Here is a 20,736-nt window from a genome sequence, read left to right as displayed (position 1 = left end):
GAATGCAAAATAAGCTGTTCTTACATCTCTGTCCATTGATGTGGAAAGCAGCAGCTGTTTGTCATCTTCAGTTTGTAGAGGACATAAATTAAACACAATTCTTGAATGATTCTGCCCTTCTGATGAAGCACTAAAGAGGGTATATTTCCGTCTCCAAGACTGAGTGAGATCCCATAGTAGCAGTTCGCCTCTGTGAAGGAAAAACAAGTATTAGTTCTCTTTCATGAGCAATCTGAAAACAAGTGATTTTGGGCCAGAGAGTGTGGGCCCTCAGCTGCAAAATAATTTGTTCATTGTTCCTTTAAGGAGATAAAAATTACATATTCTGAAATAGGCACAAAATAATCTCTGGAAAAACACACACAAAAACAAAAAAAAGTCACTGCCTATGGGGAGGGGAACCAAGTAGTGAAGACAGAGGTGGAGAGGGAGCTTTGGAGTTCCCTGGTCGTCTAGTCATTAGGACTTGGTGCTTTCACTGCAGCGGCCCAGGTTCAGTCCCTGGTTGGGAAACTGAGATCCTGCAAGCTGTGTGGTGTGGCCGAAATATTAAAAAAAAAAGGGAGCTTTACTATATCCTTTCATTCTTTGTGAATCATACAGTTGTACTGGACTACCTTTTGAATAGATTTTCCTAAAAGCGTTAATTATAAAATGCCACAATAATTTGCAGAGCCACAAAGGCTTTAAGACATAGTATGTCTTTTTTGGAGTAGTGGGGATAGTTGGGATGTGACTAACACTTTGGGGTATTTCTATATGCTTTGCCTGTATTACCTCATTTAAAAGCAGGGAACTTGTCTGTTAAATTCACTTATCATCTCAAGCAACTAGAAGCTGGTGCTCAATAAATTTTGCTTAATGAATGGCCATAATCATCCTAAGAGAGAGGAAACACTTATATCCTCCCCTTTTTTCATGTGAAGTCACTGAAGCTCAGAAAAGTGAAGGGTCTTGCTTATGAACAGCCGGTAAGTAACAGATTGATTCTGAAATTCAGTTCCGCCTGACTTCAGAGTCCACACTTAACCACCAGGCTGTACTTATTTGATCTTTTCACAACTCTTATTAGACAGCACAGGTATTAGTTCCATGACTTTTCCATTACAAATGGCCCATTATAATATAAACCTTAGTCACTGCTTTCTCCATCTTCTGTGTCTAGAAAGAAAGGCCTAGGAATTCCTGAGGCTAGAGTGAAGAACAAAATATGTCAGAGAGCATGACCAAAAAGACTTACCCAAAACAGCTGGATACCAGCTGTGTTGGCTGACCCTTGGGCCAATGGAGTGTCAACCAAAGGCGCTCTTTAACAGTTGGGTCTATACCCCCTCCTCTTCTCTTCAGAAAGGGCAATTTCAAAGTCGTCACCACTGCAGATTAAAAGAAGGTCCATGGACAGTCAAGACAATGAAAGTACATGCATGAAGCCACCAGCAGTTCACAACACAGTTCATGTTTAAAAGTTTGTTAGTTTGGTTGCTTAGAATTCAGACCTCATTTTCTCATGGAAATTTACGCATATAGTGGTTAATACTAGTCTAGCACATTTTGGTCAAACAAGCTCTTACAGGCTGTCTCGGCAACTTAAACATTAAGAATATGGTGTGGGGCTTCCCTGGTGGTGCAGTGGTTGAGAGTTCGCCTGCCAATGCAGGGGACGCGGGTTCGTGCCCTGGTCTGGGAAGATCCCACATGCCGCGGAGCGGCTGGGCCCGTGAGCCATGGCCGCTAAGCCTGCGCGTCCGGAGCCTGTGCTCCGCAACGGGAGAGGCGGCAACAGTGAGAGGCCCACGTACTGAAAAAAAAAAAAAAAAAGAATATGATGTATCTGGGAAAATGAGGTTCCAACTGGGACTGAGAACCCAGGTGGTAACACAACCCAAGATTCTTCAAGGTTGGAAGGACAGAGAGTAGGACTCCATCTTCTAGCTGGCAAGAAATCCAACAACGGGGACAAATTTGGCAGTTGCGGTGGTAAGTTCTCCACTCCTGACATGCTACTGACCAGATGTTCTTAGTCCCTACTGTGTATGAGAACTACCACTTGCGCTTCTAAAAATACATATGCCAGGGCTCTACCCCTAGAGATTCTGATTCAGCAGATCCGAGGTGGGGTGTAGGCACTTCCCGCTGATTCTGCGGCATGACCAGAATTGAATACCATTGTATTAGACATCTGTAAGTTCAGAGATTACCCTTTTGGAGGGATTCCTAGCCCAATGTTGTCCCTACTAGGGAGTATCAGCCAAAGTGTGTCCAAAAGCAGTCCACAAACCTTAAAAAATTCTGCTTTCCAAAATTATACTACTAGGTACCACTGACTGAACCCTAACTATGTGCCAAGCACTGTGCTGCTTGCTTTACGTGTACTAATGCATTTGGATAAAGACGAAAAAACTTCCATGGTTTTACATAAATTGGAGAAAGAAGACTGCTGTAAAGAGAAAAGCTAGATTTTTACTGTAAAGGTAGAATTCGGTCTGCCTGGAGTTCCTCTCAATCTATTCAATATAAACTTAAGGTAAAAGTTCTGTTCGAAGAGAAGTTTGGGAAAGCTTATGACTGAGGGTCTCTGTGATTTGGGTAAAGTGAGCTTTCACATTTAAACAGGTACTTCTATATTAGGTATACGTTATTAATTCTGCATTTGTGCATTAAAAGCTCTAGCTCTATTAAAAAAAAAAAAAAAAAAAGCTCTAGCTCTAGAGATCTTTTCCATTCCTTCGATCCAGGCCTTGCCAAGTTCAGATATTCCCATTCTCATAATAAACATCTTGCCCTCCAGGCCAGACAGTGATCTTTCTGTGAATGCAATAGAAAACCTCATTGCCAACACCAAAGCCAGATGTTCAGAGTGCAGAGAGCTCCAGCCCAGGCTAAAACTTTCTGGATAGAAAAGTAAAGAACTGCTTTCTGACAGATGACACAACACTGAGGATAACAAGAAATGATAAGCTTCTACTTCTACTGGATTGATAATAGGTTATATCACAAAGGAAATGTTAAATGTCAGTCTTACCTCGGCCTCTAGAGCAGCTCCAGATACGAATGGTCTGATCTTTGCTTCCAGTGGCTAAGTAGCAGCCTTTTTTTACTGGAGTTTGTGCTATAACTTTCCCATTGGGGATTTCAAGTTCTTCTAGGGTAGAGATGGTAATTTTGTTTTTAATTTGCATTAAACATGCACTTATCAAAGAAAAATTAGTTTGCAAGGGTTCCTGAAACTTAGTTACTGTTTTCATAGATTTGATCTGTAAAATCTAGTTTTAAACATAATTCAAATTGTACTATTCTACCTAATTTGTTCTTTAGGTCTAAAGAGTACTGAACCCTCTTAAATCATCTCTACCTGAATTTTCCTCTTGATTTATGAATAAACAATCTTCACCAGGCAGGGGGCACCAGGCTATGGAATGGATCTCATCATCGTGGCCTCGAAGCCTGTGTATAACTTCTCCTTTCTTGCTGATGTCAATTATAACCACTATGCCATCCTTGTAGCTAAAAAACGAGAGTTAGAAACATTACTGAAAAATGAAGACAGACTGTCTTTCTAGGAAACATTTTGGCTTAGGAGTTATTGTGCATTTCTAAAAGTTAAGTGCATTTGGGGTGGGGGGAAGGAAAAAGAGCAAGAAATAATCTTGTTCTGTCCTTATTCCAAAGTACTTATTTCATGTTTTCCAGTTTTTAAAAAAACCCTCCCCCATGCCAAACTCCTGGCATTAAGTTATACTATACACATTGCCTGTCACGAAGCTCAAACAGTGGACCATGCCTGTGCCCAAGGGGAACTTACAGAAGAATAGTTCTGACAGGGCCCAGCAATTTCCCTAATTGGAAATGAATTTGTCCTCATAAACTAAAAATATCTCCTTCCTTTTACAAATGATCTTACTTTTCTAACAAAAGCTGCAGAATTCTAACTTCTAGATCTGGATATTCCAAGGCTGTCATTTTTTGAATTCGGAAGAAACTTAGAAATTGTAATAGTTTTGTTTTTTCTTTTTTAACGATGAAGTATTTCAGATACAAGAAATATCTACTCTCTAGCTTAAGAAAAAAAATATTACCAATACAGTTGAAGTCCTCTGTACATCCCACCCCAGTCAAACCTCTCTCCCTTTCTTCCCCAGAGGTAAACTGCTATTCCTAAATTTTGTGTTACATTAATCCTAGCCTTTCTTTGTATATATTCCTAAATAAGATACAGAATTACTTTGTACATTTAGAAACTTCATATAAATGGTATCATGTTGTCTGTTTTTCTGTAGCTTGCTTTTTTCACTCATTCTTTTTGTGAGTCATTCATGTTGACACATGTAACTCTAGTTCCTGGTCAGTTGTTTATACTATTGCATAGTACTCCACCGTATGAATACACCACAAGTTTAGTTACTCATTTTCCTTTTGAAGGGCTTCCATTTTTTTTCTACCATTACAAACAAAAAATGCTATTAAGAATTTTATACACACTTAAGCCAGTTTCAGGTTTGATGCCTAGTAATAGGATGGTAAGATATACACATTTTTGCTTTACTATAAAGTGCAAAATTGCTCTCCAAAGTGGACATACCTGTTTACATTTCCTATACACTAGACGGTCCTACAGGGAAAAATACCACTACAGCTTTATTTATTTTTCTCCTTTTGTTAAAAATTTTTTTTCCCCATTACAGCTTTATTTAAAAAACATGAAATCATAGAATATATCAAATCTTTGAAGACACAGACTTTGAAAACCATCAAGATATATAACCTCATAGTCATGTGATCAACCTGTTTTACAATTTCAGTCAAGACTTCAGGGACTGTTTTGAACCTCTAAAAACAAATTCTGATTCAATCCTCTTTGATTGTCTTGCACCTGAAAGACTCTTCTTGTGAATTCCTGCTCATCTTTCAAGGTCAGTTTGATTCACGCTTCTCTGACCCCTGCCTACCACCCTTTCTGCTCCCTGTCTTGTACTCCCACCGAGACAATGCTCCCATTTCATGGAGACCTCCTATCACAGACCCCTTCCATTTTCACTGTTAACTCACCCACACCTGTCTTCCTGTCCTTTGCCCCATGCAGTGCAGATTTTATGATCCATCATTATATTCACTCCTTAAAAAACACCCTTATCTCCTTTGTTTCCCCTTTCTCTCAGGGGTATTTACTCCACAAAACCCCAAACCTGGTTGAATCCCACCATTTCCTTTCTCAGCCAGTTTGAGTAGTTTACTTAAAATTCATGACCACAATCCTTGGCTTGGCACTCAACCAGGACCACAGGACCTGCAGTTTCTCTCAGTAAGTTCATTTTCCTCTTCTCTGAGATGACTGTTTACATACCCTCTTCCTGCATCCAGCTCCTTCCCCACCCTGAACTTGACTCCACCTCTTTGACTTCTTCTCCACCTCTTTCTGCCTCACTAAGAAAATCAGCAGCCATCAGAATGAAACACCCTCCTCTTCCAACAAGATCTGTGAACCTTCTTGCACCTATTTCCACATTCTTAGCTGTTCTTTCTAACTGTGGCCTGGATCTAGTTTCCTCTTGACCTCCTGTTATCACTCATGCATTCTTCACTGTTCACCCCTGCCACAGGCTCCCCCTTTTCTGCCTCAGCATCAGCATAAAAACATGCCTTTGTTATCTTCCATTTAATACTCCCTTGACCCCCATACACCTCCTCTGGCTTCATGTCTATATGCACATTGTCACAACAAACTGTGGAAACGTTGTCTACATGTGTATCTACCTCACCTCCCAGTCTCTTGAATCCACTCCAGTTGAACTTTCTCCTCCTACATTCTTGTGCTTATGTCTAGTATTCAAACTAGAGAGACTGAACATCTTTGGGAGAGAAGTAAATGGAGTGGTGAAGGAGAGGGGATTGTGCTCTCAGGCAGCTCATGTGAAACAACCTTGGTGATCACTGGGGAGACAGATCCCAATGCCAGATCGCTTTCCCAATTGAGTGGGAGAGCTGAGAACCAGACACAGAGCTGAGTCACTTGACACTTTGGGAGTAAATGTTATAACCAAGGGTAAGTATGGAAGGAAAAAAGATGAAAGAGGACATTTCTGACATTTGGAGGTTGACTGAAGAAATCAGATATGAAGAATGAGTAAAGTACAGTATCATGGAAACCAAGGAAACAAAAATAGAATGGGAGAGACAAGGAGGACCCAGAGGTCACAAGAATAAATGATACCAGGGGTGAAGGGAGAGTGGTTAGTACCTGTAAATGGTTTCCTCTGAAGAATAAAGGGACAGGAGAAGGTAAAGAAAATGCAAAATAAGATCATAAACAAAAATAGATCATCAGTGCAGATGGCACAGTACTTACCCAATGGCTACTAAATCTTCATGATGAGGTGAGCAAGTAAGACAGAAAATTGTCCTGGGTTCTATAAAGAGGTGCTGGCTGTCATTTCTGTTAAGCCAGTAACAGAAAACTACTCCTTTTTCATCTCCAGATACCAGTAAATCCTTTACTAGAGGAGACCAATGCAATGCTGATATTGTATGCTTTAAAACAAAACAAAGATATCTTTGCTTTTCCATTTGTCAATGCTGAACTTTTTTTACTTAGTTTTTAACCTGTATAATGCTAGGCACATTATAGGTACTTAATAAATACTGTTAGGACCACTTGTAGAGCAAGACTACATTATAACCAAATGAAAGGAGAGTTTAGGCTACTGGGGATCAAAAAGCCATTTAAAAAATTTCTTCCTTTGATAGATTAATGCAAAGTTCTTACTAAGATTAACTGAGTCCTTTCCTACATTCTCTAGGTAGGTATATCAATTAATCATCTAGTTTGGAAACAAGTTTCATTCACTTACAGTTTATATCAGGAGTCTTTTTCATGGTAAAGTGCCAGAGAGTAAATATTTCAGATTGTGTGGGCCATACTGTCTCTGTTGTAACTACTCAACTCTGCCACAGTAGTGTGCAAGCAGCCAATACTTAAAATTGTAGACAGTACTTAAATGAATGACTGTGATTGTATTCCAATGAAAGAATTCGCAAAAGCAGGCAGCAGTGCAGTTTGCTGACCTCTGATTTATATGTATCTCCTTCCAAAAAAGTTTTGAGGTACCTTACAATATAGAGCTTCTAATCTAATGAACAAACACAATTATAAAAGTTACCTTGCACAGATGAGCTAGCAAAACTATACTTGAAGGAAGAGAACTCTGGTACAGATAAATAATAATGGTCTGAGAAACCAGCAAGTCATGGTACCTGATGGAGCGCATGTTCCGTCACAACTGTTTTTGTCTCTACATCCCAGATTTTCACAGTCCCGTCATCAGAGCTGGTGGCGCAGAGGTTGTATTGACCCGGGTGATGACAAAACGTGAAGCCAGACACCCTTTCGGTGTGTCCCACCAACTCCCCTATGACTTCAAGCAAAACCAGACTCCAGATTAAAGTGCTACCTAGGATTCCAGGCAGAATCCTTCTGTTGTTAGATGGTGATTGGGGCCTCACTTATCCCATGGAGTAACAAACATTTCCAGGGACTCACAATCAGAAACCCCAACTGCTGGTATTGGCTCTGCCACCTGACTTCAGACAAGTCTTTTTATCTTCTTGGGTCTCAGTCTTCTCAACTGTAAAATAGCATTCATATCACTTGATGTGCCTAGTTCTTAGGCTGAGGAGCAGCTCAAATGAAGAATGTAAAAGGGATTCCTATTTAGATCTGGCCAGAAGTCATTTGGAAAAGAATAAGTATCTGGCATACCATATCCCAAGGCATAATCAAAACCTAGTTTAGAGCCTGAAAGCATCCGGCTCAAGTCATTCATCTTACAGAAATGAGTATCATATATTTGCAGGATCTCTCTTAGGACCTGGAGCTGTAGGCAGCACCCAACCCCAGGAAGGCTCTCAGGGGGCCCGCACGCACTGGGTTGGGGAGGAAGGGCTAGGTGTTATAAATTCCTGGCGAGACACATGGATAACTCTTCAGTAAGCCAGCGGATCCACGTGATAGCGCCAGGAGGCGGGACCACTCAGCCGCAGCGTGGTGTACAGCCAACCTCGGAGACCGGGACACGACTCAGTTTGGATGACTGTGAGCGGACCCTTCTCCCTGCCCGCGTCTCAGTTTCCCCATCAATAGAGAGGGGGGTGGCTGGACACGCCCACTCGGCGCCCCCGGGGAACGCAATTAGTGCAGGAAGGCTGGGGCCAAGAGGTGGGGAATTACCTCGAAATGGAGACGTCCCTGGGATCACGTCCGCTCCCGGGCCCACGCGGACAAGGAAGACAGAGGTCCGCGCCGCGAAGCCGAAGAGGCCCCCGGGCACGGCATCGCTGCATCGGGAGCAGTACCAGTTAGGGGAGGGCGGCAGCGTGCGCGGTTCCTGTCCCATGATCACGAGCAACCGGGAATGAGGCAGACAGTTCGTAGCCCTACGCCAGAGACGGGAAGGGGGCGGGGTTAACTTAGAGCCCCGCCTCCTGGGGCACGCCGCTACGGCGCGCGCGGAGGTCCAGGTCTCACTGCGCGCGCCGCTCCTGTGGCCTCGGGGCTGGGAAAGGCTGGGCCCTGCGGGCGGCTTTTTGCTCCATCAATGCCGCCTGCGGCTGGAGGGTCTGGTGCTGCTTGTTAGGTATTCTCACTTGCTACAGCAAGGAAGGTTAATTAAGAGGTTAGAATGATGGAGTCACCTCCCCGCACTGCTGGTTTATAGTCTGGACCTGTTCAACCCTGTCCCATCAAATATTTTTTTAAAGCTATGTGCCGGGGCGCCTTGGTAGCTCTGGAGATGCTTTAAACGTATCTACAAGAAGACAATTAACAAAAAGATAAAAGTTCGAATCAGAAATCAAAAACAAGGGTTTCTGCAACTGGGTGGAAATTCTGGCTCTGGTTTTTGATACTCAAGAAGCAGCAGAATAGAGTGACTCTCTTTTGATCTGATTAAGTGCCAACTCTATGAAGGGACTGTTTGTGTTAAGTGCTGTGGAGGAAAAAGAACCAAAGTTTCCTTCCAACTCAAACGTCCTAAAATGCTCAGTTCTGCGCTTACACTCTTCTACTCCGTATTGCTTGTTTGCATTGGATACCAGGAACTCTTGCATATGTAGCAAACGAAACCAGAGCTATCTATGCTAATGAAAAAAATATATATATACACACATACATTTACTTATTCGGATGTGGGTAGGAGCACTAACTTTGGAGGCACCCAACCCTAGACTGACCACTGTTTTTGCCAGGTATTATCCGAGAGACGTTAACCTATCCTAAATCTTTTTTCTCAACTGAAGACCTGATAATACAGGTCTAGTTGGATTGCTGTGAGGAATACATGAGATTTAGTGAAATGCCTGCTGGCCATATATGGTAGCAAGTTCCTGCTGATTATTAACCCTTATCTCTTGGAGGTCAACCTGGAGATTAGCATCATACTTTGTATTTGAACTGTTCTTTCTTTATTTATTTATTGAAGTATAGTTGATTTGCAATATTAGTTTCAGGTGTATAATACAGTGATTCACAATATTTAAAGATTATACTCCATTTAAAGTTATTATAAAATATTGGCTATATTTCCTGTGTTGTACAAAATATCCTTGTAGCTTATTTATTTTATACATAGTAGTTTGTATGTTTGTTCTTTAAAAGAGCTTTCACACAATCTCTAGTGATCTTCACAAGCCTGTGCCGTAGGGATACTTAGTTCTTTTGAGAAAACTGAAGCCCTCCCAGGTTAGTTGGCTTGGTTCACGGACTCTGTTTTCCAAATCCTTTCAGACCATTTGTGAGGTGAGGCTTCGCAGTTTTTCTGGATCCCGACGAATTTTCGGAAACTCGCTAGTCTTTGACCTTTGTTAAGTAATTCTTTCCCAAGCAAGGCTTAAGCGCCGGCCGCGTGTTCACGGTCTCCATGACAACACCTCGGGTGTCAGTTGCGGCTCGGTCTCGCGATAAGGGGGGGGGGGTTAAGTCCGGAGAATTGCGCATGCGTTTTGCCCATACGGCCTCTGAACTGGGAGGCTTCCGTAGAGGGCGGGAGAAAGATGGCGGCGGCAATACTGGATCGTTTGGGTAAGGATTTCTTGGTGGAGGGAGGGAGTGAGGTGGGAGTCTGAATTGACGGCGTGTGTTGATATTGCAGGTGCGTTATGGATGCAGAATCTGAGGGGGAAGCTGGTCTTGGGGTAAGTCTTTCGCCTCGGAGTTGGGGAAGGGTCCAAGCCTTAGTCTTACTAGTCTCAGTGACTTAGAGCCTAAGTGCCAGGCTCTGCTTTAGGCTCTGAGGCTAGCGAGTGAGACAGCCAGTCTCTGCTTTGCCACCCTGTGTTTTCACCGCCGTATTGCATAGCCCTGCGGGTATCAGGATTATTTATGACCGAAGAGACGTTGTAAATGTCTTTTCTGAACACTTTTTTTTTGATCTTTTTGGATATGGTTAGATTCTCCCGCCCAAATTGGGAGCGTACTTTTCTAGTTATCTCTGTAATTATTTGCTTATTACGGGTAGGGACTGTATTGTAGACAGGTGCGGTTTACATCGTGCCTGACATTGTTAAAATCTTCGTACGCCTTATCTCTTTCTCACAGCATCCTACGTAGTGTAGGTACTGCTATACCCATTTTTTCAGACAAGGAAATTGAAGCCCGCAAAGTAAAGTAAGTTGCCCAAGGTCCGTCAGTTACAGGAATTTTGAAGCTTTATACTATATTTTTAGAGCATTCTTTGACCTCAGGACAAAGCGTTAAGGTTAGGGAATGCAGCTGAAGTCAGTACTGGCAAGAGGCTTTCTCTGCTCCCTTCTTATTGTTCTTCTTCTGTAGTACAGCTGTGGCTCTTTGGAGGTTGATAATCTGATTGTAAATTTTCTGATCGATGTATTTGTTAACATTAATTTTGGTTTAGTCCATAGACTTTGGAGACAGATAAGTTGAGTGTGAGTCCACATTTTAACTGCGATTTTGGAAAAGTTACTTATTCTTTCTAAGCTTCAGTTATCTTCTATGATATGAGAGGAAAATTAGTACTACCTCATATATTTTTAATCAGGATTAAATGAGATAATGCTTATGAAGTATTTTGTACAGTGCATGGTGTATAATAATCCCGCTCTAAATCTTAGCTTCCATTAGTGTTTTTATCATTATAAACTACTATTGAGTTCCCATTATATCTAGCTTTGTCTTAGATTCGGCTCGAGGGAGGAAGAGGTGGGCTACAGAAGAAAGTAGGAAGTACTGGCATTTAGGATTTGTCTTCACTGCTTTCGTAGATTATCTTATATCACCCTACCCCCAACCATGCTGATTTACTTACTTTTTCTGAGTATGCTGTGCCTTTACTTGTTTCTTGGTTTTTCATAATTTTCTCTCACTTTCTGTCAGTAACAGCAGTCCTCATTATTCAGACCCCTCTTTAACTGTTTCCCCTTCATGATCTCACTAAAAATGAAAGAAATCAATTTCTCCTTTCCTTTAGTATGTGTTCCTTAAATAATGGCTTCATGTATATGTGTCTGTGTCCTTTGCTACCTCGTGTATCCTGGACAGTTAGGGACACTTCTTGTTTTTTTTGTAGCTCCAGTATAGGGTCTTGCACAAAGTGAATATTTTGTTGATTTTTGTTGATTTAAATTGTCCCGCACTGACTTATATTGGGAAGCTCTGAGCAAGTAACTAAAGCAGCTTGGCTTCAGTCTTGTCATCTGTGTAATACAAGAGGGTTGGATTTTGCTAGGTAGTCTTGGAGGCTCTTTCTAGTTTTGAAGTTATATAATTTTGCAAGTCCCCATTCTGAACTTTTTAGTGGGGAAATGACCACATGAAAACTAAGTAGAAAAGGCATAACTAATGCTTTTGATGACCGTGTAAAATTTTAGAGATATCTAATTCAGTGTTTGGAAACTTAATTACATACCAATTGCCAGACAGGTAATAGAAATGAATAAACTAGCAGAGGTGGTCTTTGTAAAAAGAGAGTGGTAGGGCCTGTGGCAGTCATAGAGTGCATTCCTCCTCTAAAGGCATTGAATTGGATTAAAAAAATGCTGCTGACCAAAGAAAACTTTTCTGCAGGCTATATTTGGTAGCAGATTGACAATTTCCAACCTTTGAATTTCAAGTCTCCCATTTTACTCATGCATGCATTTGGGAATTTTTGTGACTTACTGAAGGTTACATGGCAAACCTAGGATCTAAACAAAAAATTCTCTGGCTTAAAATAGTGCTGTATCACATCCTGGGAGGGACTGAGTGATGAGCCCTGAAGGGGTTTGTTGGAGGAGTCTTTCTGGAAGGAGGTGAGTTTAAGTTTAAAGAATGAAGAGTATATTTTGGTGGTTTAAAAGTTTGAAGGCACTGGTTACTAAGCTGTACATAGGTTAAAATTCTCCACAAGATAAACCAAGTTGGAAATGTCATGAATCGGTAGTTTCGTGGATAAATGATGAGAACAGTGTGATATATTTGAATAAATACTGGGCTTCAGGTGATAGAGCTGGATTTTAGGGCTCTGTCAGGGACAGGTATTGCAGTCTTGGGCCATTTGTTTAACTTCTGTGAGGCTCAGTTTCCTCATATCAAAAAATGAGGATAATATTTAACTTCAAGGGTGGTTGTGAGAACTAAGAGACTAATACGTAAAATGTCTATTTTAGCGCCTGGCACTGTGGAGGTGTTGACTGGGGATGATATTGCTGTGAAGTTGTTTGAGAGGAATCAGATTTAATGCTGGAACCAATCAGTAGTTTTTCAGCACTCTTAGATGAGATTACATACTTCATCTATCAGCCCTACTTTTGTAGAACAACTGGCAGGAAGATAAGAAACTGAAATATACATTAGCCTATTCAGTTGAGTCACTCCTAAGACACTTTTCCAGTGTAAGGGGTAGCCATTACCTCTTGTTTTCATGCATCCATGCTTTCAGTGTTCTGAGTGCCATGGCCAGCAGATTTGACAGCCCCGCTGATTTGTGCTCTCTTAAATAGATCTTATCCTATGATCTGAGGGCTTGTGATTCCTTGCCCTTTAGGACAGTGGTTCTTAAATTTGAGTCACAGACCTCTTTGAGAGTATGGCGAAAGCCACAAGAAATGTTCCCAGAAAAATGCATATCGCATTCATAGTTTGGCTTGTAATTTCATAACCCTTAGTATAGGAATCTTTGCACTGGGACATCATAACTAAACAAAAGGACAATAATGATACACAATAATAAACGTAACTACACAATAATGATTAGTGGTGTAAAGTATGTTGGAAAATGTGTCAGGCAGTGACCCTTGTGTTAATGGGTGAAATATTTTCCTCAATATATTCTGAGAAATTTCAGTCGTATAGGAAAGTTGAAAGATTACAGTGTCCTTCAGCTGGATTCATCAGTTGTAAACATAACTCTATAAATATACATGCTTTTTTCCCTGAATCATTTGAAAGTGAATTGTACATGTTATGGTACTTTACTCCTAATCACTTCAGGTTGTATTTCCTGAAAGTGACAACAGTCCCCAAGAACCACAAACCATGATCAAAATGGTATAATTTAGTGATCTTTTATTTTAATGTTTTAGTTAAAAGGATTCAAATAGAAATCAAGTGTATGCTGACATTTACTTTTTTTTTTTTGAGGGGGGTGGGCTGCGCCGTGTGGCTTGCGGGATCTTAGTTTCCTGACCAGGAACTGAACCCGTGCTCCCTGCAGTGGAAGCATGGAGTCCTAAGCACTGTACTGCCAAGGAATTCCCTGACATTTACTTTTTTTCTTTTTTAGTTTATTTTTGGCTGCACTGGGTCTTCGTTGCTGTGCACGGGCTTTCTCTAGTTGTGGCAAGCAGGGGCTACTCTTTGTTGCGGTGTGCAGGCTTCTCACTGCGGTGGCTTCTTGTTGTGGAGCACAGGCTCTAGGTGCGCGGGCTTCAGTAGTTGTGGCGTGTGGGCTCAGTAGTTGTGGCTCGTGGGCTCTAGAGCACGGCCTCAGTAGTTGTGGCACACGGGCTTAGTTGCTCTGTGGCTTGTGGGATCTTCCTGGACCAGAGATCTAACCTTTGTCCCCTGCATTGGCAGGCAGATTTTTAACCACTGCACCGCCAGGCAAGTTTCCTGACATTTACTTTTGAAAAAAGAAAAATTGACCATTATTGAGGCTTGACAATAAGCCCTAAAATGGCCATGCATTAAAACAAGGAGACCTTATAGATGGACATTTTCAATTCCATAATATTTATGTTTGTTTAGTGAGTCTCTTGTTTATGTGACACTTCATTCCTTTGAAAGCACTCTCAGGACTCTTCTTTCAATCAGAGTTTGTATCTCCTTCATGTCTCACTCATGGATCTGAAAGGTTTCTGTATTAGTTTCTTAGGGCTGCTGTAAGAAATTACCCCAAACTGGGTGACTTAAAACAAATGAAATTTATTCTCCCACAGTTCTGGAGGCCAGAAATCCAAAATCAAGGTGTCAGTAGGGCTGTACTCCCTCTGGAGGCTATAGGGGAGAATCCATTCCTTGCCTCTTCCGGCTTCTCTCTGTCTTTACCTCACCTTTCCCTCCTTTTTTCTGTTTCAAAACTTTTTCTGCATCTTTCTCATTAAGAAAAACACAATTACATTTAGGACCAAACAAGATAATCCAGGATAAGCTCCTCCTCTCAAGATCCCTAACTTAATTACCTCCTTTTCTATAGAATGTATTATTCACAGATTCTGGGAGTCAGGATGTGCACATATCTTTGGGGCCACCATTCAGCCCACTGTATTCTCTTTCAAAACAGGTCTATTGTATCATCTTCAGGTCCTTTTTTTCAGAAAGACGCCCTGTAAATCACACCTTTACTTTTGCTATGCCTTTAACCTGGAGTGCTCTTTTACCAGATTTCTGAATGTGGAAGTCCATACTTTGTTCAACCCTCAGCTCAAGTCCCAACTCCTTAAAGCCATCCTGATTACCCCAGCCCTCCTGTGACTTCTTCTGACATTGTAATGCCTGTTGCACATTATGGTTAATCCTTTATCTCTCTAACTGAATTTTAAGTCACTTGAGGGCTGGAAATAGGTTTTATGTCTCTTTGCATTCCCATCACCTAGAATAGTACCTGTAGTACCGTATCCTTATTACTTGGTCAGTAAGTGTAAGTTGAACCATCAGTCAGCCTGAACAGATGCAAGTTGTAGTCTGAGAGATTGCCAGAAATGAGATTCAGGTTTTTCCACTCCAGTGCCAAGAAGGAATCCCAATGGCAAATTAAGTATAGGTACAGATTTCCAGCTTTATGTAATAGAATAGTTTATGCTGATTATACAAATTCTTTTAAGTATTCCTTAGGACAAAATGAGGGCTTTAGAAGCTGTATATACCCATGCAGTTAGTTACTCACTAGAATATGACTGTTATTACTCTGAATGATACAGTAGTGATCTGAAAGGTTTAATGCCTTATTTTCACATGATTATTGACACCAGAGGCTTTTCTGAGGGAAGGTGTTAGATCTGTGAACTAGGAAGTTGAACAAGAATACATTTATAAACTTTCTGATTTATTCTCAGATTCTTTTTAAAAATTGTTCTACTGAGAATTGTGACTTTTTAAATTTGTTCTCATCCCCTCTATAGTGGGCCAAACTCCCAAAAGTATATAAGTATAAATAAAAATAAAAATAAATGAATAAATATGTGCTATATCATGAAAAAGAAGAGTAACATGGGGGCAGGGAAGAATGAAACATTTTAGATAGCCGCTTTGGGGCTGTGTTAGCTTACCCCGAGAGGTTACAGATTGGAGATCTGTCTGATGAATCAAGCCTACAGATATGTTTTGTCTGTATGTTATATTGTGTTTAAAACCTTCTTTTTCAATCAGTGTTTAAAAAGTAGTAGCTTGCTCATAAAAATCTAGGTTTCTAGATTCTATTATGCATTGCAAAGTGTGGCAACAATTTTCTAGAGCAGAAGAGTGTACCACTCTTTAGATGGGATGTATATTCTTCAGTTTTCCTCATTTTCCAACCAAGTGTGAAATTTTTACGTAGGTACCTATACCCAGCCCTCTTATTTATATTACCTGGCTGCCCCCTGTATTCTCTAATTCATTCTACAAATGTGTATGTAGTGCCTGCCGTGTGCCAGGCTATTCTAGCACTAGGAATTTTGTAGTGAACAAAGAACATAATCATTGCTCTCATGGAGTGTACAATCTAGTGAGGGAGGCAAATAATAAGTAAAATACAGAGTATATTAGATAGTGACAACTGCTTAGGAGAAAATGAGAGCAGAGAATGGGAATAGGAAGTGTGTGTATACAAGAGGGAGGTTGCAGTTTTAGATAGGAAAGGCCTCATTAAGATAGCATTTGTGTAAAGATCTGCAAGAAACCAGGGAGCAGGCTGTCAAGGCACGCCAGCATCTGGGTAAACACCACTCTAGAGAGATGGGACATAAGTGCAAAGGCCCTGAGGAGGGAACATACCTAGTATGGTCAGAAGCGGTGAGTGAGGAGGGGAGGTCGTAGTAGGAGATGAGGTCAGAAGAAGGAATAGGAGATCATGTAGAGCCTTATGGATCATTGTAAGTACTTTGGTTTTTATTCTTAGTGAGATGGGAAACCATTGGTGGATTTTCAGTACAAGAGTGATATGATCGGACTTATGTTTATGGGTGGTGGCTCTTTCAGTGTTCAGAACAGACCAGAGTGGGGATGAGGAGCAAGGATAGAAGTAGAGACCACTGGATATTTCAAGTTTGAGATTATGGTGGCTTGGATTAGGGTGGCTGTGAATGTGGGTGAATGGTTGGATTCTGGCAGTGCATTAACAGCAGCTGACAGGACCTGTTGGTGAATTGGACGTGGGTTGTGAGAAAGAAGGGTGACACCAGGGTTTACGACCTGAGCAGATGGAAGCGTGGAGTCACCGTTTGCTGAGATAGGAAGACTTCCAGAGGAGCAAGTTGGGGAGACCATCAGGAGCTCGATTTGGGGCTTGTGAGTGTGAGGTAGAGACGTGAGGATGCAATGGGATATATGAGTTTGGAGTTCATAGAAGGCCTGCGGGTTTGGGAGCCATCAGTGTATGAACGGTATTTAAAGCCATGAGTCTGGTTGACTTCACTCTGAGAGTAGATAGAAAGCACAAGAGTCCAAGGATTTATTCCTACCTGAGGCAGCCAACATTTACAGATCAGGTTGAGGAGGACAAAACAAAGGAGACTAGAGAAGTGTCTAGAGAGGTGAGAGGAAAACCCAGAGTGTGTAGTGTCCTGGAACTCAAGTAAAGAAAGTGCCTCAAGGAAGAGCAGGTGACCAGATGTGATATTACGATTTATGACAAATAGGCCAAAATATATTTCTCATGTCTATTTTGTCTTTGTCCATGGTTCTGGCTCACAGCTCCCAAAACCCTTGGAATTTCCTGAGCCATAGGGTTATGGCAGCTTCTTTTGTCATCATATTTGTTCTCTTGTCCTCAGTTTATGGCTTCAGAGCCATAAAGTGAAATGGGTGTCTTGTTATTCCTGACATGGCCCCTTTCCACCACAACTGGGTTTATGCTAATGAGGTGAATTTGGGGAAGCACCTAAGGATGGGGGTTTGTTGCTAGGGGAACCAACCATGAACAGAGGGGTGGAACTTTTAGTCCCACTACCTCCTGGTTTCCAGGGAGGGGAGAAGGACTGGAGGTTGAATCAGTTTCCAAAGGCCGATGAGTTAGTTAATCCTGCCTGTGTAATGCAGCCTACATAAAAAACCAAAAGGAGGGGGTTCAGAGAGCTTCTGAGTGGGGAACCAGAATGCTTCTATGTGTCACTGTGCTGGGCCCCAAGTTTCACGAAGACAGAAGCTTCTTTGTTTGGGACTTTGCCCTACGTATCTCCTCATTTGGCTTTTGATTCATATCTTTTACTGTCTTTCATAAAAAATCAGTAATCTAGTGAGTAAATGGGTTTCCTGAATTTTGTGAGCTGGTGAAGCAAATTAATCAAACCCAAGAAGGGCATCATGAGAACCTCTTGATTTATAGCCAGTTGGTCAGAAGCACAGGTAACAACCTGAGCTTGTAATTGCCATCAGAAGTGGAGGGTGGTCTTGTGGGACAGAGCCCTTAATGTGATGCTGTCCCTAGGTAGAGAGTGTCAGAATTGAATTTAATTGTAGGACACCCAGCTGGTGTCAGAGCATTGCTTAGTGGTGGTGTGAGGAATTTATTTTTGGCAGCACTGGGTCTTCATTGCTGTGCCTGTGCTTTCTGGAATTGTTGGGTAGTCAGAGAGCCCTTTTACCAGGGATACTTAGATCATTCTCAGATGAGGACTGAGAATTGTCCACTGGATTTTACAACACAGATATCTTCGATGAGCTTGATAAAGCACTTTTGATGGCATGATGGGAGAGGATTAAGGATGAATGGGAGGGCTGGAATTAGAGACAGGGAGTTTAGGTAACTCAGTCAAGGAGTTTTGCAGCAGTAGCTAGAGGGAGTTGGTCAGGGGACAGTTAAATTGGGAGATATTGGAGTATATTTGTTTGCTGATGGTAGTGTTCCAATAAAGAAGAAAAATTGATGATTTAAAGGGGGAAGAAAGAATTGCCGAAGCAGTGCCCTTGAGTAGATGGGAAGAAATGGGATCTAGGGAGCAAGGGATGAGATTGGTCCTGATTAGGGCATAGACTTGCATTCATAGTAACAAGTGAAGATAGTAAGTGTGTGTGGGTATGGATGCTGGTGGGTATATAGATTAGGTGGTGGGAGCTTGTGGAAGTTCTCTTCTTCTTCTTTTTTAAAAGCAACAATTAATTAATTAATTTAATTTATTTAGTTGTGCTGGGTCTTAGTTGCGGCAGGCGGACTTCTTAGTTGTGGCTCACCTGCTTCTTAGTTGCGGCCAGCAGGCTCCTTAGTTGCAGCTCGTGGGCTCCTTAGTAGCAGCTTGCCAGCTCCTTAGTTGTGACATGCATGTGGGATCTAGTTCCCTGACCAGGAATTGAACCCCGGCCCCCTGCATTGGGAGCTCAGATTCTTAACTGAGGGAAGTCCCCTGGAAGTTCCCTGGAAGTTCTCTTTTGATTTTTCAATTTTCTCAGGGAATAAGCACAATTTTCAGCCGAGACTGAGGATGAGGGAGGAGATACGGGAGGTTTAACTAGCAAGGAAGAGGTATGAAGTTTGTCTACAGGGGCTAGGAGAGTAAATGGACTAGAGAAATACAGTAGGAATGCCAGGCAGCCTTAAGGGCCTGCTTATTCTTATGAATAAGAATGTAAAATTTAGGCATTCAGTCATTATTGCTTTACAGAGTGAGAAAATCTGACTTACTAACCATCCACATGTATATGGCGTGATAACTGGAACCTTTTGGAACAGAGAGGTCATGCTCCCTAGTCTGCAAAAACTAGCGCTGTCATTTTGTTTGTGTGTTTGTTTTAATGCTGCTTTAGCTAATAGTGACTTCCAATTGGGAGCAGCTTTGTCTCTCACCTCCCCCCAGGAGACATTTGGCAACATTTGGAGGCGCTGCAAGATTGTCACAAGGCAGGGGTGCTGCTGGCATCTAGTAGGTAGAGGTGAGGGATGCCACTAAGCATCCTTATGACAAAGGCACAGGAGAGCCCTCACAACAGAGTGTCCTGCTTAAAATGTCAGTAATGCTGAGGTCGAAAAACCCTGAACTTACCATGGTCCATAGTTGCTGGGATTTCACTTTTTTTGTTTGCTAAATTCTTGTTTCCTTGTTTGATTGTCCTTGACTTTCACTAAGTACTAAAATTATACTGAGTTATGAGAATATACATATCACTTCAGCTTTTTATTTTAGATTTTAATGGAGGCAAGAGGGAGGATGTTCTTTTATTCAGCCTCAAGTGTGAGATTAATGTTATCTGAAGTAAATTTGGAACAAAGAACTTTTTACCTTGATGCATCTAATAACATGAGTTTTTTTTTTTTTTTTTTTAAATGCGGTACGCGGGCCTCTCACTGTTGCGGCCTCTCCCGTTGCGGAGCACACGCTCTGGACGCTCAGGCTCAGCAGCCGTGGCTCACGGGCCCAGCTGCTCTGCAGCATGTGGGATCCTCCCGGACCGGGGGACGAACCCGTGTCCCTTGCATCGGCAGGCGGACTCTCAACCACTGCGCCACCAGGGAAGCCCACATGACTCTTTTTGAATTATGGTTTTCTCAGGGTATATGCCCAGTAGTGGGATTGCTGGGTCGTATGGCAGTTCTATTTTTAGTTTTTTAAGGAACTTCCATACTGTTCTCCATAGTGGCTGTATCAATTTACATTCCCACCAGCAGTGCAAGAGGGTTCCTTTTTCTCCACACCCTCTCCAGCATTTATTGTTTGTAGATTTTTTTGATGATGGGTTAGGCGGATTCTTAACCACTGTGTCACCAGGGAAGTCCCCCAACTTCCTTTTCTTGAATTTGTTTTCTTTAGTGACTTTTCACAGGCTTTCTTACATAAAGTGGTCTCATAAAAGCCTTAAGTTTTGGGAATTCCCGGGCGGTCCAGTGGTTAGGACTCAGTGATTTCACTGCCGTGGCCTGGGTTCAATCCCTGGTCGGGGAGCTAAGATCCTGCAAGACGATTGGCATGGCAAAAAAAAACAAAGCCTTAAATTTTGAACTAGTTTTATTTTCGATTGTACTTTATGAGCTCTTCGTTTCCTGCTTTAACTTAGTGTTATTCCAATAGTTGGCCAGGAGAGGGCGCATGAAACGTTTTGATTTAGTATACTTCTGAATTAAAGAC

At 41.8% G+C, this 20,736-nt stretch overlaps 2 protein-coding genes across 8 annotated transcripts in view; one reads left to right on the top strand and one right to left on the bottom strand.

Moving 5' to 3' along the window:
- The window catches only part of GEMIN5 (gem nuclear organelle associated protein 5), a 41,509-nt gene extending 33,080 nt beyond the window's left edge, over positions 1–8,429 (bottom strand). For 2 of the 4 annotated variants that reach the window (XM_027081450.1, XM_027081451.1), the window contains exons 1-7: positions 8,222–8,423; positions 7,249–7,409; positions 6,344–6,525; positions 3,353–3,504; positions 3,023–3,139; positions 1,241–1,373; positions 25–190 (exon numbers count right to left, since the gene is read on the bottom strand). In XM_027081450.1, coding sequence (XP_026937251.1) covers positions 25–190; positions 1,241–1,373; positions 3,023–3,139; positions 3,353–3,504; positions 6,344–6,525; positions 7,249–7,409; positions 8,222–8,387 — 1,077 coding nt within the window. In that variant the 5' untranslated portion in view covers positions 8,388–8,423. Of the gene's footprint in view, positions 1–24; positions 191–1,240; positions 1,374–3,022; positions 3,143–3,352; positions 3,505–6,343; positions 6,526–7,248; positions 7,410–8,221 lie in introns of all 4 variants that reach the window. The other 2 variants (XM_027081448.1, XM_027081447.1) reach the window with 2 other exon arrangements.
- The window catches only part of MRPL22 (mitochondrial ribosomal protein L22), a 36,125-nt gene continuing 23,339 nt past the window's right edge, over positions 7,951–20,736 (top strand). For 2 of the 4 annotated variants that reach the window (XM_027081466.1, XM_027081465.1), the window contains exons 1-2: positions 7,951–8,086; positions 10,140–10,182. In XM_027081466.1, coding sequence (XP_026937267.1) covers positions 7,966–8,086; positions 10,140–10,182 — 164 coding nt within the window. In that variant the 5' untranslated portion in view covers positions 7,951–7,965. Of the gene's footprint in view, positions 8,087–9,631; positions 10,070–10,139; positions 10,183–20,736 lie in introns of those variants that run through there. The other 2 variants (XM_027081467.1, XM_027081468.1) reach the window with 2 other exon arrangements.

The sequence above is a fragment of the Aethalodelphis obliquidens genome, unplaced genomic scaffold (assembly GCF_003676395.1).
Source record: "Aethalodelphis obliquidens isolate GAN/ISIS:26980383/991018 unplaced genomic scaffold, ASM367639v1 scaffold45, whole genome shotgun sequence".
Classification (NCBI taxonomy): Eukaryota; Metazoa; Chordata; class Mammalia; order Artiodactyla; family Delphinidae; genus Aethalodelphis; species Aethalodelphis obliquidens.
This window is presented reverse-complemented; position numbering and strand designations above follow the sequence as displayed.